Source organism: Emys orbicularis, chromosome 25 (assembly GCF_028017835.1).
Source record: "Emys orbicularis isolate rEmyOrb1 chromosome 25, rEmyOrb1.hap1, whole genome shotgun sequence".
NCBI lineage: Eukaryota > Metazoa > Chordata > Testudines > Emydidae > Emys > Emys orbicularis.
Genome location: NC_088707.1, coordinates 7,783,534 through 7,800,559, shown reverse-complemented (window position 1 = coordinate 7,800,559; position 17,026 = coordinate 7,783,534). Strand labels below are relative to the sequence as shown.

Here is a 17,026-nt window from a genome sequence, read left to right as displayed (position 1 = left end):
GCGGCTTCCGGGGCATGACTCATCCAAAGCCTCTCGCGTCCCGGCTGCTGAATATTTGATCACTGCGCGGGCGGGGGTGCGTGGGGACGCACGGCGAGGCGGGATGAGTCTCTTTCCCCGGACGGGACGGGGTTTGTAAAAGGAGAGCGGGCGGGTGGGAAGCCGCTGGCGTCTCTGCAGTGCCAACGCCGCGCTGTGGTGCTGTCGGGGCCCGGCACGAGGATAGGGAGAGACCTGGGAACTGCCAGCCCACGCTCTTAACCTCATCACCGGGGTGCCTGGGGCATTGCAGGTTGGGGTCCTAGAGGGTTATAGACACAGCGCAGAGGAAAGGGGTCGGGGGAGCCTGGCCGCCAGGCGAGCGCGGATGCTGCAGCCTGGGTGTTGTGGGGCATCGAAAGCCAAACGGATGCTTCAGCGGGAGGCGGGATGGGGCAGATTCGGATACGTGTGGGTGCCCAGAGCTGGCTCAGAGGGACTCAAGGCGCCCACTCGCCCTGTGCGCTGGGCCCCCTGCCAGCCGGTCGTGCCTCTGCACTGAATCATTCCTTATATTGCAGTGGCACTAGAGGCTCAGGGCCCCGCTGCACTGGGCACTGCACGGACCCTGCCCCTGCCCTACAGAATGTAGTCTTAATAGGCAGAGCAGACAAAGGGTGGGAGGGGAAACTGAGGCACAGAGCGGGGCCAGGGCGGGTCAGTGGCAGAGCCGGGAACAGAACCTGCGTCCCAGCTTGTTGCCCTGCCGCTGGCCCGTGCTGCCTGTGGAGGGCTCGGCCGTGGGTGAATTTCCCGCCCTGTGTACATCCCCTCTCCGCGCAGGTGTTCCCCGATGCTCAGCAGCTGCATCCCATCCAGCTCTTCCCAGCTTCCCTGACCATCACCACGCTGCCTCACCAAACGCTGAGCCGGACCCAGTCCTCGCCCGCCGCCGCAGGCATCAAGAACACGGCGGCTGAACCCCCGGTCAAACACCTGTTCACTACTGGTAAGAAGTCATGTGCCCCGAGGTCCCCTGGGGGGAAAAACAGCCCAAGCCACGCCCACAGCCCACGCTCCACCCTCACAATGCCAAAGTGGGGCGCCACTCACAGTAACCTGGGCAGAACCGCATCACGTGATCATCCCTCTCCTTTCGCGAGTGCTTTGATCAGCCGGGGAACCGCTAATGCAAACCGTCGTCATTAGACTTCAGAGTGAACGTCCCGCCGAGCTGAATGAGGCAGCTCATGCCTTCTTCGGGTGCTTGTCTGCAGGGTCAGGCGGACATCGGGGTGTGGCTCACGCCCGGGTCAGCTTTGGACGGTTTCTTTTGCAGCCATCAGGCCTAGAAACTTTTAAATGATTGAGAAAATGAAAATTTCAGATCCTGGAGCAGGATCTGGCAGGAGGAGCCTAGATTGGCCGAGGCAGCCCAGTTCTCTTGGCTTTTCCAGACGATCTGCCGTAGAAAAGAGACGTCCACTTGCTCTATTGCTGACCCAGGACTACGCTGCAATAAAAAATCCGCAGCACCAAGTCACAGAGCCCGGGGCAGCTGGCTCGGGCTGCGAGTATAAAATTACAGCGTTGAGGTTCAGGCCCGGGCTGGAGCCTGGGCTCTGGGACGCTCCCCGCTCGCAGGTCTCGGAGCCCGGGAAAAGCCCACACATCTACACTACAATTTTATAGCCCTGCAAGCCTGGACCAGCCTTGGCCGCGCTGCGGGTCATTTACTGCATCGTAGCGGTACCCAGAGAAGGTGATTAGATGGCGCAGCCCGTCTCTGGGGCAGCAGCGGGGAATGTAGGCGCCGACTCCGTGGGTGCTCTGGGGCTGGAGCACCCACGGGGAAAAATCCCCGCCCCAGCTCACCTCCGCCTCCTCCCCTGAGCGCGCCGCGTGCCTGCTTTTCCCCCCAGCTCCCAGCGCTTGCGCCGCGAAACAGGTGTTTCGCTCGGCTGGGAGGGAGGGGGGAGGAGGGAGAACGCGGCGCGGTCGGGGAAGAGGCGGGGCCGGGGCGGGGATTTGGGGAAGGGGTCCAATAGGGGTAGGGAGGGGGTGGAGTTGGGGCAGACACTTTGGGGAAGGGGTTGGAATGGGGGTGGGGAAAGGGTGGAATCGGGGCGGGGGGGCGCCGGGGAAAGTTGGCACCTATGGCGGGGAATGAACCCCAGGGCCTCTGGTTCCGAAAGCCCGTGGGGATACGGCCCAGCTCCATTAGCCAAGCGCAGCAACCTGTGTCTGCTCCCAGCCACCACGCTAAGTAGAGCGGGGCATGCCCGCTCGCTGCCCCCAGGAAAGCCTCCAGGGCTGTGCCCCAGGCCACGGGCTGCCCCACAGCCAGAGGGGGTCTTGCTGCCATAGGGTTCCTGCCATCCAGCCCGTACTTCCTGTCCCTTCCCTTGTCTCTCCCCCAGGCGTGATCTACGACACGTTCATGCTAAAGCACCAGTGTATGTGCGGGAACACTAACATTCACCCAGAGCATGCTGGGAGAATCCAGAGCATCTGGTCCAGGCTCCAGGAGACCGGCTTGCTGAGCAAGTGCGAGGTGAGGATCCTAGGGAGGAGGAACGTGGGGTCTCAGGAGGCAGCTATCAGGGGTTGAACCTCATGCAGAAAGTGTCAAGGGACCATGAGTGGCTTGGACCTTGGTTTATTGTCCCACCTCAGAGATGGCGACCGCGGCGCCCCAGCACCATCTCCTACATCTCCACTGCAGAGGTAGCCCGGTGATCGGCCTCGGGGCAGTGCCCTGGCCAAGTCACGGGGCCCTCGCTGGCACTGCGTTCCCCCGGGTGTGTCGCTGGGACTTCTGGGGGCACAGTCCCTGGTTCTTGGGGCTGCCCTCCACGGAGCCGCTCTGATTCTTCCCCGGTGCCTTGTGGGAGAACTCGTCTGTCCATCTGGGCCCGTGGGAGACGGCTGGAGGACTCAGCGCGCAAAGGATCTAGCCTGCGTTCTCGCTGCGAAGTGAGGTTACCAGCCCGAGTGAAAGCAGCAGCTGGGCTCTGAGCCCCAGCTGTGCCAGCCCGCTGGGATTGGAAGCCCCACCAAATCAGGGCGAGAGGGTTTGGGGTGTGGATGGGGGCGGGGTGAGAGCCCAGATTCACTGTGCAGTGCAGACGTAGCCCTTCCTAGCGCAGGAGACTTGGGGGGGGACGAACCCTCCCCAGCTTCATCCAGCCCGGCCAGCTGCCTGCTAGAGGTGTCAGTGAGATCGGATTCCCCCCGCGTGGAGCAGCCTGCCCTGCAAAGGGGGTGGCAATAACCCACTGAAAACCCCCCGCCCCTCCCAGCCTAGGGGTATGGCGGGGTGGGGGTGTGGCTGGAGTGTTCTGTGCTGCTGCTCTTCTCTGCTGCCCAGGGCCTGTAGGGGGCGATAGGAAGTGCAGTATAGGTTAAAGCAGCTCTGGGGTGGCTCCGAATTACCGCAGGGGCTGGAGAGGGCTCTGCACAGCCTCCGAATACAGGGAGCACACCCACTGCAGCCCTGCCCCATGGGAAGGGACCCCAGTCTGCTGCGTGGATCCCCACGGGGCTGACTGGTCCCCAGCACCAGAGGTAAATGCCTCCTGGCTGAAGCATCCACGATCCAGCCACCCCCTGGCTGCAGCTCACTCACTTCAGAACCAGGGTTGTCACCTCTGAGGTGCAAAACCCCAGGACCCCCGGGCTGATCCTGAGCCCCTCGAAGTGGGCGGCTGGCCGTGTGCCCCGAGCACCCAGACAGGTTTCCCAGCCCAGCTACCTCCATAAAGCGACGATCCTGGGACCATCTGGCCAGGCACAGCCCCCCTCACCCCGCTCTCTCTCTCTCTCTGCTAGCGGATCCGGGGCAGGAAAGCGACGCTGGACGAAATCCAGACCGTCCATTCGGAGCATCACACGTTGCTCTACGGAACCAGCCCCCTCAACCGGCAGAAACTCGACAGCAAGAAGCTGCTAGGTAGGTGGCCCTGGCAGTGCCCCATCTGAGGGCAATTTAGAGCCCTGCCTGCTCCCACTCCGTCCTTGGGCATTTAGCTGTTGGCTACGGCGGGAGGCGGATGGGGTTGTTTATGCTCCCTGCCTAGTGTGCGTGGCGAGGGCAACGTTTTCTTCACGGTGGCTGCGTGGGTTTTTTTAATCTAGCAGAGGCAGCACTGCCTAATGCTTTGAGCAGGGACCAAGGAGTCAGGACTCCTGGGTTCTTTTCCTGGCTCTGGGAAGGGAATGAGGCCTGTTGGTTAGAGCCGGGGACACAGGGAGTCAGGACTCCTGGGTTCTTTTCCTGGCTCTGGGAAGGGAGCGAGGCCTGTTGGTTAGAGCCGGGGACACAGGGAGTCAGGACTCCTGGGTTCTTTTCCTGGCTCTGGGAAGGGAGCGAGGCCTGTTGGTTAGGGCGGCGGGAGTGGGGACTGGGAGTCAGGACTCCTAGGTTCTATCGCTGGCTCAGGAAGGGGAGTGCATCGTAGTGGTTAGAGCAGGGGGGGACTGGGAGTCAGGGGGACTGGGTTCTTTTCCTGGGTCTGGGAGGGGAGTGTTCCCTATGGGTTAGAGCAGGGGCATTGGGTTCTTTTTCTGGCTCCGAAAGGGAGGGTGACCTGGGGGGCAGAGTGGGGACTGGGGACCCTTTCTGCTATGGTGAGCGATTGGATGTTGGTTCAATCCGTTCCTACGGCAGCAGCTGGGACACAACCTCAGTGGGCCCAGTGGGGAGATGTGTCATGGCAACTCCTACGCCCCTGTGTCCAGATCCCCCCCATTTTTACCTCTTCCCAGTCCAGATCTCGAGGGGCGGGGTGAGGGGGACCGTGCCCTCCCCAGCCAGGGGCGTGGGCTCTTGGCTGTCTGTCACTGCTTCCTCTGCTCTGCCCAGGTCCCATCAGCCAGAAGATGTATGCGGTCCTGCCCTGCGGCGGCATCGGGGTGAGTAGCTCCTCGGGGGCAGGGCTAGGGGCTCGGGGGCTCTGTGCCACGCCCCCAGGGCGGCCCCGGTAACGGCCCGGCTTGCTTTCTGGGCAGGTGGACAGCGACACGGTGTGGAACGAGATGCACTCGTCCAGTGCCGTCCGCATGGCCGTGGGCTGCTTGGTGGAGTTAGCCTTCAAGGTGGCCTCTGGAGAGCTCAAGGTGAGTCCCCCGCGCGCAGCCAGGGGTTTGGGGGCTCTCCATCACGTCTCCCTCTAGTGGCGGAGCATGGCCACTGCAACGGCCTGCTGCTGTCTGTTATTTGCCATACTGTAGCACCTAGGGGCCCAAGTCATGGTGCTAGGCGCTGTACGCATGCAGAACAAAAAGACTCTCCCTGTCCCCAGGGGCTTGCCGTAGCTGGAGGGGTTGTCCCTTTAGCTCAGGGAGTAGGGGATTGTGATTTTTGGTGCTGGAGGTCCCGAATTCACATGGAGCTGGTTCACATAGAGGATAACAACCTACTGCTGTTAGCAACTCAGGGAGTTCTCCCTCAGCTCTCCGGGAAGAGAGCTATGCTGTGTAGATGGGTCCTCACTGATCCGTGTAGGGGGCCATCAGAAGGCGTTAAGGGGGGAGCAGAGCACTCCCCCAACACTCTCCCTCCTCCTTGACTGCGGCAGAGAGCTCCCCATCCCTGTCCCAACCTGCTTTAACCCCTGCTCCGCCCATTTCCCCTTGGGGCTCCACCGGGGGGGGTTGCAGATGTTGCTGGGGTCACCCATGGGGAGAACACTCCGGGGCCAGTTGCCATGTCAGAGGAGCCATACAGCAAGTGGCCATGCCTGCGTCGGCGTCTCCCGCGTGGTTTTGCTGATGCCGCTGGGATCTGGCCAACCTGCCCCCGTGACCCTGCCCGTCCCGCCCTGGGGATTCTGGCTGTGGTGGCAGTGGAGAAACGGGGCGGCAAAGGACAGGCTCCCTCGAACGCAGTCGCTCGTGTATTTACCGCCGGCCTGCTGGCACAGGATTATTCATCGCCGGGAGTCAGGGAGAATCAGGGCCGGGGCGGTGTCAAAGTGGTGTCTCAGGGTTCAGTCCCGTCCAGATCAAACACAGCGGGTTTGATCAGAGGCTGTCTCTATCAGCCGGCTGCTGCTGAGTTCCCCTTTCCCCCGGGAACCAATAGATGGGGGGACGCAGCCTGGGACGGGAGGTGTCCAATATTCCCATGGCACGGAGCACGCAGGGACATCTCCCGCCTGCGATCACGGAACCCGCCCGTGGCAGCAACTGGGAAAGGAATTCCAGAAAGAGGCGCCTGGGAAAATCAGGCCCCGCGTGGTCTTCGGAGCTTCTTTTAATGATATTTAGCTACAGGAAATGAAGAGGAGTCGCAGCCCCGTGACCGGCCTCCGGGGCTCACAGTATCGTCTAGGGGTTAGAGCAGGGAGGAGCAGGGCAGCAGCCCGCCCGGGGGCTCGTCTCAGCTTCGGAACGAGGTGTGTAGTCTTGTCATTAGCGCAAGAGAGCAGGCGGCAGGACTCCTGGGTTCTATTCCCAGCTCTGCCGCCGATTCGCCGTGTGGCCTCGAGCGAGTCCCTTTACCGCTTCCGAGGCACCGATCTCCTCCCGTGAAAGGCGCTGCCGTTTCTGGCATCCAGCCTCTTCCGTGAGCAAGACTCTGCCGCTGGAATCCAGCTGAGGATAACGATGCTGATGGAAGAGGCAGGGTAGACTGGCAGCTGGGCTAACAGGAACGGCGGCTTCCCTGCGGGGGGAGCACCTGCAGTGTCGCTCGAGGGACTGTTGTGGGTCACCCTTCTGCTTGGCAGTGACTTGTTCTGTTGTCGTTTATTATCTGTATTGGGCTGGGAGCCCCAGTGATAGACCCAGGCGCTGGGCACGGTCTCAACACAGGACAAAAAGTCAGTCCCTGCCCCCCGGCTCTTACAAGCGAAGTGAAAATAGCATCTCTGATCTCATGTCCCCTCCTGACGTTTCCGGCCGTCCCCGGGTCTGGCCCTGCCTTTCCTGAGCGCCGTTAAAATGGGGTGAGGGAGCTTCGAACCTGGCTCACTCGTTTAACCCCCCTGCCTCTCTGGTTCTCTGTGCAGAATGGATTTGCTGTCATCCGGCCCCCGGGGCACCACGCGGAGGAATCCACGGCCATGTAAGTAAGGGCAGGGGACAGGGGAGAATGGCAAAGTGACCCAGAAGGGCTGGCGTCTGCCCAGTTCCAGCCTGGAGTTCTCGCCCCGTCACGTGGCTGGGGGGCTATCAGGTTCTAACCGAGATCAGTCCCACGCCAGCCCTGGGATGAGATTTGGGGCGCCCCGCTTGAGATGCCACCAAGGGGCCCGGTACTCAGGAAGTGCTGGGCACCGGCCCTCTGACTGCCAGCCCCTTTGAAGGTGTCCTGAGCTGCGCACTCAGAATCCCTCTTTGCCCGGCTCCAGCATGATTCAGCAAAGGGGCTAGGACCTGATTTGATCTCATCTCCACCAGCCAGGCTAGATCCGTTCTGTCCCGGGGGATCTGCGGAGGATCGTCCCGGGGGGGTGGTGGCTGGCATGGCTAGAGGAGGGCATGCCCCTCCCTCGGGACCGGGGGGCAGGAATAAGAAGGGACCCCTGCCAGTGTCACAGTAGAAGCCGTCCAGGCCTTGTCTGGGCGATGGATGAACCTGGGGTAGCAGCAGCTGTGTTTAAACGAGAGGTGGGGGCTCAAGCTACAAATCTGGGTCTGGATTCAGTCCTGTGCTGGCCAATTTGTCCCATTCGCCTGGCACAAAGCAGTGGACTCTTGGCCCTCACTGGCCCGCTGAGAATTCCCGTGGGGTGAGGGCCCATCAGCTGGCACAGGGGATAGGGTGGAGCAGCCGCTGATTCGTACTTGGCATACGATCCCGGACACCTCACCAGCTGGTATACGTTAGAGCAGCCCGTGAGCTGCTCTAAGTGATGGCAAGAGACGGCGACCAGTGCAGAGGCACCCAGGAAACCCTGGAGGTGGAACTGGCCCCCTGCACTGAGCTGAGGGATGTTGGCGCAGAAAAGAATCAGGGCTCGGCTCTGGCCCCATCTCTAGTTCTAGCAGCTGGGGTTCTAGGCCGCTTTCTCTGCCCAGTGCAGGCAAGGAGTGTGTTCTGGGGCCTGGCCCAGCCCAGCACGTCACCGACCCTCCCCATGCCCGGCACACCCAGTCCCCAACCCCCTAGATGGTTGCCGGAGCGGTTCTGTGACGTGAATCTCGGGGGGCCTGTCTCCCCCGGCCGTCATTCCCGGAGCGCCGCCCTGCTGCCGGCTTTTACCCACCATGTCCCGGCGCTCTGCCCGGAGCAGGGTGAAATGACGCTTGCGGCTGTCCGGGCGCCAGGGTTGCCCCAGTGGCGTGGCGCTGAGCCGGCGGAGCGGTGGGGGGCACGGACAGCAGAGGAGCCCTAGCGTAGATGCAGGCAGATCAGTGGAGCCAGCTCCCCGCTGCCCTGGCGCTCACACTGGTCTGGGAAGCGGTAGCCACATCTCTCTCCTCTCCTGCCTCCTCAGGGGTTTCTGCTTCTTCAACTCCGTCGCTATCGCCGCCAAACTGCTCCAGCAGAAGCTCAGCGTCGGCAAGATCCTCATTGTGGACTGGGTAAGGAAGGCGGGCAGGCCGGCCAGAACGTACCTCCAGATTCCTGCTCCCCTTGCAGGGGCTGGGTCCTTCTCTCTCCAGACAGCCCTGCAAGAGAAAATAACCCCCCCCCCCCCCGCCTTCGGCTTGCCTTTGCCCCAAGTGACGGAGAACGAAGGAGGTTGGGGGGTTGACAGTGTGGATGCAGCTATGCTGGCAAAGCTGTGGCCAGTGTAACTTATCCTTGCAGTTTTGCTGGTATAGCTGCGTCTACACTAGGGTCTCTAGCCAGCACAGCTCTGTCAAGCGGGCTTCACACCTCTTCACGCCCCTGGTTGCCGCAGTTACGCCAGCAAAGGGGTTTAGTGCAGACCCGGCCATGGCTAGATCCGGTCAGTCCTCTCCCCGATCCCTGGGGGTTCACCTTGACTAGCTACCCCGAGGTCAGAGCTAGGATGCCTGGGATCGGACAGCTGACGAGTTAGCATCTCGGGGTGGAACCGCACCTTGCTTTGCAGTGAAGGCCCAGCCCCTGGCCTGGTCCCACAGCCAGCTCTGTCCATTCGTGTGTGATTTTTTTGGTCCTGACACGGGGATACCAGAGCAGCCCCTAGTGTGGGTGCAGTTCGGTCGGTATAACGGTGCTCCTACGGGACTAGCTGTACCGGCAGCTGTGTGCCCACGCTCGGGGGCCTGCACCTCACCCTCAACCCCGGCTAAAGCCGCACAACTGCTGTGTGCAGACGAGCCCGTAGGCGTGTGGACAGGATGGGGCGGCCGAGTCCCTAACTAAGAACTTTTCTCTCAAGGGGTTAAAGCGCCCTTGTGCTGCTCTAGGCACATCTCAAACCCTGGTTTGGTTCAAACCCTGGCGATAAAACCCCGCCTCCTCTCAGGCCAGCCGGGCTCCCTGTCTCCAGGCGGCCAGACGCTGTCCTGCGCGAGATGAGCTGAGTTACTCATTCAAAACGCAAGCAGAACCCCTCCCTCCCCCCCCCCCCCCCCCCCGGCTTTCTCTGTTCACAAGCTAAAGACCCCAAGCCCCAGTATGTGGCTTTCCCTTTGCAGGTGGTGACAGCCAGCTACCCGTTCTCTGTACCACTCGCACCAGCGATGCTTTCCCCTCCCCCCCACACACAATGGGGATGAGGGGTTTGGGGTGCAGGAGGGGGCTCCAGGCTGGGAGCCCTGGGGGCCGAGGGATTCGGAATGTGGGAGGGGGCTGCAGGTTGAGGCAGGGGGTTGGGGTGTGGGAGGGGTGAGGGCTCTGGGCTGGGGGTACAGGCTCTGGGGTGGAGGAGGGGTTTGGGGTGTGGGGGGGCTCCAGGTTTGGGGGGGCTCAGGGCTGGGACAGGGGGTTGGGGTGCAGGCTTACCTCTGGCGGCCCCCAGTCAGCGGTGCAGCGCGGGGGCTAAAGCAGGCTGCCTGCCTGTCCTGGGTCACCACGCTGCGCCCCGGAAGGCTTCTAGGCAGGAGGCTCCGCGGTGCACGCTGCTCTTGACCTCAGGCACCGCCCCCCCAGCTCCCATTGGCGAGTTCGTGGCCAATGGGAGTGCGGAGCCGGTGCTCGGGGCGGGGGCAACGCGCGGAGCCCAGTGGCCCCCCTGCCTAGGAGCCGGACCTGCTGGCTGCTTCCGGGGCGCAGCGCGGTGCCCCAGGACAGGTAGGGACTAGCCTGCCTTAGCTCCACAGCACCGCCGACTGGACTTTTAACGGGCCGGTCGGCGGTGCTGACCGGACCCGCCAGGATCCCTTTTCGACTGGGTGTTCCGGGCGAAAACCAGACACCTTGTTACCCTAACTGACATGGCCATCAAACCCACGAGGCCCTCAGCTAAATAAACCCAGGAGGTTCGCTGCACTACACTGACGTGGCAAGCAAAGTATGTGGCAAAAGAATCCCTGTAGCGGCTTTCTCTATCCACCAAAACCCCCTCCTCTGGCCCCCGTCAGCTCCCCCCTCCTGGTACGAAGATGTTTGCGGGGAGGGCTAAGAACGCAGGTTGCAGGAGTGAGTCGCTGCGCCGAGGTCACCGACCGTTCCCAAGGGCGGCTGCAGCCAGTGCACGGGCGGCTGCGTTTGTGTGCACGGTTGCTGCCATCATTAGCCTCCAGAGTTAACGCCCCCCCGGAGACAAAAAGGGTCTCTGGTCACGGCCGCTGCCCTACACCGTGGCCTCATCGGGAAGGGTTTAAGGGCTGGAAAGTCGCTCGCTGTTTCCCGTGGAAACAGGTTCAGAGCTTGCCAGTGGGGCATTGGGCACCGCTGCCATAAAGGGTCAGCTGAAAAGGGCTGGAGGGAGGGTGGCCGCTGGGATCCAGTCAGCCCCAGTCCTGATGGAGGCTTGTTTGTATCTACCGGTCTCTGCATCAGCGCAGGGAGGCCTTTGGCCAGACCTGACCAGTCCCCCTGCCCCCATCAGCGGGGGAGCCCCCTAACCGTCCGTGCTCCCTGCAGGACATTCACCATGGCAACGGCACCCAGCAAGCCTTCTATAGCGACCCCAACGTGCTGTACATCTCCCTGCACCGCTACGACAACGGCAACTTCTTCCCAGGCAGCGGGGCCCCCGAGGAGGTGAGTGCGGGCCCGGGAGCCACACGGGGCCGTACAGAGCTGCCCGCGGGGCCGCGGGGTCTCTGGCCAGGGAGGCCCAGTGTGTGCGATCTGGGCGGCGTCTCGCTGGGAGGTGACGGGGCTCAGCGCGGGAGCCGGGTCTCTTGTCCGAGGGCCGGTGGGCCCCAGCGAGGGAGCCTGTCCCAAGGCAGGTGGAGGCATCAGGGTGGGGGTTGCAGAGGGGGGGGATCTGAGGCAGGACCTATGGAGTGTGGGGCGGCTGTGGGTCCCTTCCGCCATCAGGTGTGGCGCTGGGATGTGACAGCTCCCAAGGATCTGACCCAAGGGCATTCCCTGCTTGGGGGTTATACAGTGCTGGGGGAAGGGGGAGGATCCTGAATCCCCTTGTAAGGCTCCCTCCGTGATCCCCGTCCGCTCCCCAAATAGCTAATGGAGAAGGGGCATGATCAGAGCGGCTGGGATGGCAGAGCCCTGAGCTGGAAGGGCCGCCCCCCCCCCCCCCCCGCGCCAGACTCTTCCACAGGGGCGGTGGGGGCCGGGCCCCTACTCGTGGTTTGGCCCACGGATCCAGGCACGTCCTATGCAGGTCTCCTCTGTTGCAGGTTGGCAGCGGGATGGGGGTGGGGTACAACGTCAACATAGCCTGGACAGGCGGAGTGGACCCCCCTATCGGAGACGTGGAGTACCTGGCCGCGTTCAGGTAGGGCTCCCCCAGGGGGCACCGCCGGCTCCTCTCCACGGCCTTAGCCTCAGCGCCCTGCTGGCAGGTAGCGCCGTAGCTTCGGCCGAGAGGAAGGAGAGACGGGACCTGCCACTGACTCTCTGGGTGTCCTTGGGCCAGTCACTCGGTCTCCATCCATCTGGGCCGGGGGGGGGCATCCAGGAGGGGTTGGCTGAGGGGGCTGGTGCTGGGAAGAGGTTCGGGGCTAATAGGACTGGAGTGACACTGACCCCAGTTGGGCCAGGCCAGGATGACCGCAGCCCCAGTGGACAGCGCTAGCAGCAGCGGTGGCGTGTCTCTGCCCTTCGAGCAGCATTATCCCCACTTCACAGAGGGGGAAACTGAGGCCCGGAGCAGGGACGTGACTTGCTTGAGGTCAGCCCGCAGGCCAGTGTCAGAGCTGGGACTAGAACCCAGGAGTCCTGCGTGCCCGTCCTGTTGCCCTCCTACCTGTTCCGGCTGCAGCATCTCCGTGTGCCATGGATGCGTAGGACTCCGTAGGGCGTGAGCCCCTGTTGCGGGGAAGGGGGCCTGCAGAGAGCCCTCCCTGGGGCTGGGGGAGGGGGCTGGGGAATGCCTAATCTCTTGGGGCCCAGAAAGTGCTTTTGTTTTGCTGTGGGGAGCCAGGCGGGGTGGGGGGGGAAATCCCAGAGCAGAAGGGGGGCAGAGACAGGAGTTCCCAGGAGCTCAGGGCAGGAGGGGGGCATGGGGAGGGTTGCCCGGGACAGGCCACGCTCCCCCGCAGGTGCTGAGATGTTCTGTGCCCTCTCGCTGGCCGGGGAGCCGGTCTCCCAGCCCCGGGGGACTCAGCCGAGGGTTGCTCGAGGCTGGCGTGCTCTGCCGGGGGCCTCACTCGCGGTCTCCCCTCCCCCAGGACGGTGGTGATGCCGATAGCCAATGAGTTCTCCCCGGACGTGGTCCTGGTCTCTGCCGGCTTCGACGCAGTCGAGGGACATCTGTCTCCCCTGGGCGGCTACTCCGTCACGGCGAAATGTGAGAGCGGGGCCGGCGTTTGGGGGCCAGTGGGGCTGCCCCAGGGGGGTCGAGGGCCGGCGTTTGGGGGCCAGTGGGGCTGCCCCGTGGGGATCGGGGCAACAGCCTGCGTTTGGAGGCAGGCAGGTCTGCCCCGTGGGGGTTGAGGGCTTGCTTTTGGGAGCCGGCTGGGTTGCCCCATGGGGCTTGGGGCAAGGGCCTGCGTTTGGAGTCATGGCTTGGAGCAGAGACACGAGAACCATTAAAATTGCAGGCGGAGGGAAACGCGTCAGGCTTTTTGTCCACGATCCAAGTGCTGGTTCCCCTGGCGGGAAAGCCCCTGGAGGGTGAAATGCCCCCGGGCACAGGGTTGACACAGGGTCCGGGCGCCACTCGTTCCCACTTCATCTTCCAGCTTCGGTGGCTTGGGGGACCCTGAGCGCTGAAGTGGGAGCTCTGATTCCCAGGCCTGGCCTGGGGATGGTTGTTGGAGCCAGGTGGGGGCGGGAGCCAACCCAGGTCAGGCTCTTCCCCTGCTGGGTTAGCCCTGGGTGTCTCTACTTGCTAGGACCCAGCAGCTCCAGGGTCTCTGAGCTGGGCTGCACCTGGTTCTCCTGCGCTCCCTGCAGGCCCCCGTAGCAGTGGTGCTAATACAGAGAGAAGTGCTCTAGGCACCGTGGGCCCAATGGTTTAAACGCACCGCAGGGTGGGGTTCCCCGGGCTGTAACCCTGACTGCGCTCCCACCTGGCTTTCCTGGGCGACAGGGGGAGAGTCACTGCCCTGCTCCGTGCCTCGGTTTCCCCATCTGTGAAATGGGGGTTTAATCCACTGACAAAGCACTTTGCAATCCCCAAGTTGTGAGCAACGGTTAGTCTGTCTATCTCCATGCATACAGGCATACCTGTCTGTCCGTCTACCTGTCTCTTTATCCCCATCCATACGCCTCTCTCTCACTGGCCCCTGTTATCCCAGTGCCCCTGGGTGCTGCAGGACTCTGCTAGGGGAGGGTCTTGTCCCACACTGACCACGGCAGTTTCTCCCCCTCCCTGTAGGTTTCGGACACCTGACCAAGCAGCTGATGAAGCTGGCTGGCGGGCGCGTGGTGCTGGCTTTGGAGGGAGGTCACGACCTGACAGCCATCTGCGACGCCTCAGAAGCCTGTGTCTCCGCCCTGCTTGGCGTGGAGGTCAGTGGAGTTCCCCCCCGGCGCAGCCCACGCGGGCGCATCTCTGGGCCTCAGTTTCCCCTCCCGCCTGCTGTTTAGCCTGCAAGCGCTTCTGGGCTGGGACTGTGTCTTACTGTATCTGGGCAGCACCTGGGCTGGGGTGGGCCGCGAGGTGCTAATGTGATACAGACAATAAATCTTATTATTAATCAAGATCATTTAGTATCTGCATGACAGCCACGTCTAGGAGCCCCGGTCGCAGGGCCTCCATTGTGCAAACACAAAACAAAGAGACCGTCGCTGCCCCAAAGAGCTGACTGCAATAGAGGGGAAAGTGGGCCCCAGACTGGGCCCGAAAGCCCCCGTTCAGGAAAGCATCTCTCTTCAGGACAGTTAACTTTAAACAGGTCTTCAATCCCCTGGTGAAATTCTGGCTCCACTGGCGTGAGATTTCACCCACCTCACTCAGCAGGACTTTGGCCCGTGCGCCGAATAGCTTCTCGTTGTTCTTACAGGGGCTCCTGTGAGCCCCCAGTGGGCCGGGTGCTAGGCGCTGCACAGACGTGCTTAAGTGCTGTCCTGACCGGAGACGGATTTCATCGCGCGCTTAAGTGCGCTGCTGAATGGGAGCTGAAATCAGCGCCGAGCGACCTTTATTGATTGCAATCGAATCCTGCCGTGTCTGACAACCGGCTGGATGTACCCTGGGTGCTTTGGGATTCTTTTCTGCCTTTCTCTGAAGCATCAGAGACAGGACACTGAACTGGAGGGGGGAGTGGCGGGGGGGACAGAGAATCCTCTTCCTAGATGCCTGTCTGGGGTGTTTTGCGCACATGCTCAGGATCACCCTGAGCCCCAGATTTGGGGCCAGGAAGGATTTCCCCGCTGCTCAGATTGGCAGGGACTTGTGGGGGGTTCACCTCTCTCTGCAGCGCGGGGTGTGGATTACGGGCTGGGATCCTCTGGGTGTCTCTCACCTGATCAGTTCCCTGCCATCGGCGGCCCCGGAGGTCTCTCCAGTTCCCTGCCTGTTGTTGGCACCTAAGAGTTTAGCCTCTCGAGGGTGGATTTGATCTAACGAAAGTCTTAATACAGGGGAGTCTGGGTGAAAGATAAGGGCCTGTGCTGTGCCACAGGTCAGGTTGGTTCCAGTCTGGCCATAAAACCTCTGATCCCAGCTCAGCCAGGTACCAGAGCAGGAACCGTGAAACTGACTAGAAACAAGCAGGAAACTGACTATCCCCATGGATGGGGAGGGAAGTAGGAAAAAGGGAACAGACAGCAGAGCCAGCCAGGAGACTGGAACTATAAACCCTCCCAGTGTGTTACCAAGGGAAGGGGGCATTTGGGAAGGGCACTTGCTTTTAAAAATACCTTAATTATGGTCCTGATCCTGCAGTTGAAGTGCCCAGGCGGGTCCCGTCTGCCTCTAAGAAGCCCTTGCCCCCCCGCCGCCCGATCAAGGGGCGAGGTTTTCAGAAGCGCTCAGCATGGGCCTCACTCCGCTCCCAGCAAAGTTGCTGGTAAAACGCCCATTGATTTCAACAGGAGCAAACTGAGGCCGATCGGAAAAGCCCTCCCTAGGGGAGGCCATTGTGGATCGAGGGCCCATCCCAGTCCCGGGGGCGGGGCCCATCTTATGACTGTTGTAGCTTTTCTATGATGATGTCACTGTATAATAATAATGCGGGGAGGGGGGACCACCTCGGGGGAAGTAGAATTGAAGGAAGCAAGGGTGGGGAGAGGGGGAGGATGCAGAACATGCCCCCGACTCGTTCTGAGACTCTCTTCTCTCCCCACCCCCCTCTCTCCCAGCTGGACCCCCTGGATCAAGCTCTCCTGCAGCAAAAGCCAAATGTCAATGCCGTGGCCACGCTGGAGAAGGTTATTGAAATCCAGAGTAAGTGGGGCGGGGCGGGGGGGGGGGCAGCTCAGGGCGCTGGGTCTGGGGAGGGGTTGGGGGAATCCCTTCAGTTGATGCCCTTTGGTTTCACCTCTGGGCAAAAGTTCAGATGGGGATAGGAAAAGCGAGTCCCGGATGTGCTGGGGGTGGGCGAAGGGTCATAGGATGAGGAGGCTTTAGCTGTTCTCCCAGCAGGGGGCGCTGTAGGAGGTGGGGCAGGAGCGCTGGCTGTGGGGGGAGCTCCCAGCTACGCCAGCCCCAGCCTCTCCCAGCAGGGGGTGCTGTAGGGGGGTGGGGCAGGGCCGAGTGGGGTTGTCAGGTGCCCCTAATAACTCCCTCCCGGGGCCTGCAGGCAAGCACTGGAGCTCTGTGAAGCGCTGTGCCTCGGTGGTCAGCTGTTCCTTGCTGGAGGCGCAGAAGGGAGAAGCCGAGGAAGCAGAGACAGTAAGTGCCATGGCATCGCTCTCGGTCGATGCCGAACAAGGAAGCACAGACTGCAGCCCCAGGTACGGCCACCCCCCCTCCCCGCGGCACCCTCGGCCTTTGTGCGTCCTCGGCATCCTGGATGTATTGTACCTTGTTGCTTACGGTTCGGATTAGCCTCCTGGCTTGTATCCCCGCAATACAGGCCCGAGCGCGGTCCTCGGCTGGCTCATTGAGCCATGCTCTGATAGCATTTTTGTTGGAGGTGTACTTGAGTCTGGGTCTCGATCTGGCTCTAAACTTCGCAGTGGCAGGGGGATAGAGCTCCAAGCCTCCTGCATCCATACAACAGGCCCTTGAGCTAAAGGACAATCTCCATTAGCCCATATCTGTACAGGGCCTATGACACAGAATTGATCCGTTCTGCACCCATCCAGTAGAGGGCAGTGGTGCAGAACTGATCAATCCGGCCGACTCGCTGCAGTGTGAACCTTCCGAAACATCCCACAGAGCCGCTACAGCGGCACCTGCTGCTGCTGCTTCATTGCCCAGCTCGGCGCGTGCCGAGGGATTTGCGTTTGCAGGTGAAATTCACCCTAGGCAGCGTGTCACTGGGACAGTGTCTCCCGCTGGCACCTCAGAGTGGGGGGGCTTAGGGGAGGGGACATTTCTCCTTTGCACGCCCTGGCTTGTGAGACAGCTCGACCCCTCCACCACCTTTTACTCGCCCACTTACACCACCTGGGCAAGTCTCGGCCCAGGGCATAGGCACT

General features: G+C 62.2%; 1 protein-coding gene across 1 annotated transcript in view; it reads left to right on the top strand.

Annotated features, from left to right (window-relative positions):
• Positions 1-17,026, top strand: part of HDAC5 (histone deacetylase 5) — a 62,582-nt gene extending 45,556 nt beyond the window's left edge. Inside the window, exons 12-24 of the mRNA XM_065422728.1 lie at positions 823-988; positions 2,400-2,533; positions 3,811-3,931; positions 4,844-4,893; positions 4,990-5,097; positions 6,993-7,048; positions 8,424-8,511; positions 10,949-11,068; positions 11,671-11,768; positions 12,664-12,782; positions 13,815-13,948; positions 15,743-15,827; positions 16,183-17,026. Coding sequence (XP_065278800.1) covers positions 823-988; positions 2,400-2,533; positions 3,811-3,931; positions 4,844-4,893; positions 4,990-5,097; positions 6,993-7,048; positions 8,424-8,511; positions 10,949-11,068; positions 11,671-11,768; positions 12,664-12,782; positions 13,815-13,948; positions 15,743-15,827; positions 16,183-16,430 — 1,527 coding nt within the window. The 3' untranslated portion in view covers positions 16,431-17,026. The remainder of the gene's footprint in view (positions 1-822; positions 989-2,399; positions 2,534-3,810; positions 3,932-4,843; positions 4,894-4,989; positions 5,098-6,992; positions 7,049-8,423; positions 8,512-10,948; positions 11,069-11,670; positions 11,769-12,663; positions 12,783-13,814; positions 13,949-15,742; positions 15,828-16,182) is intronic.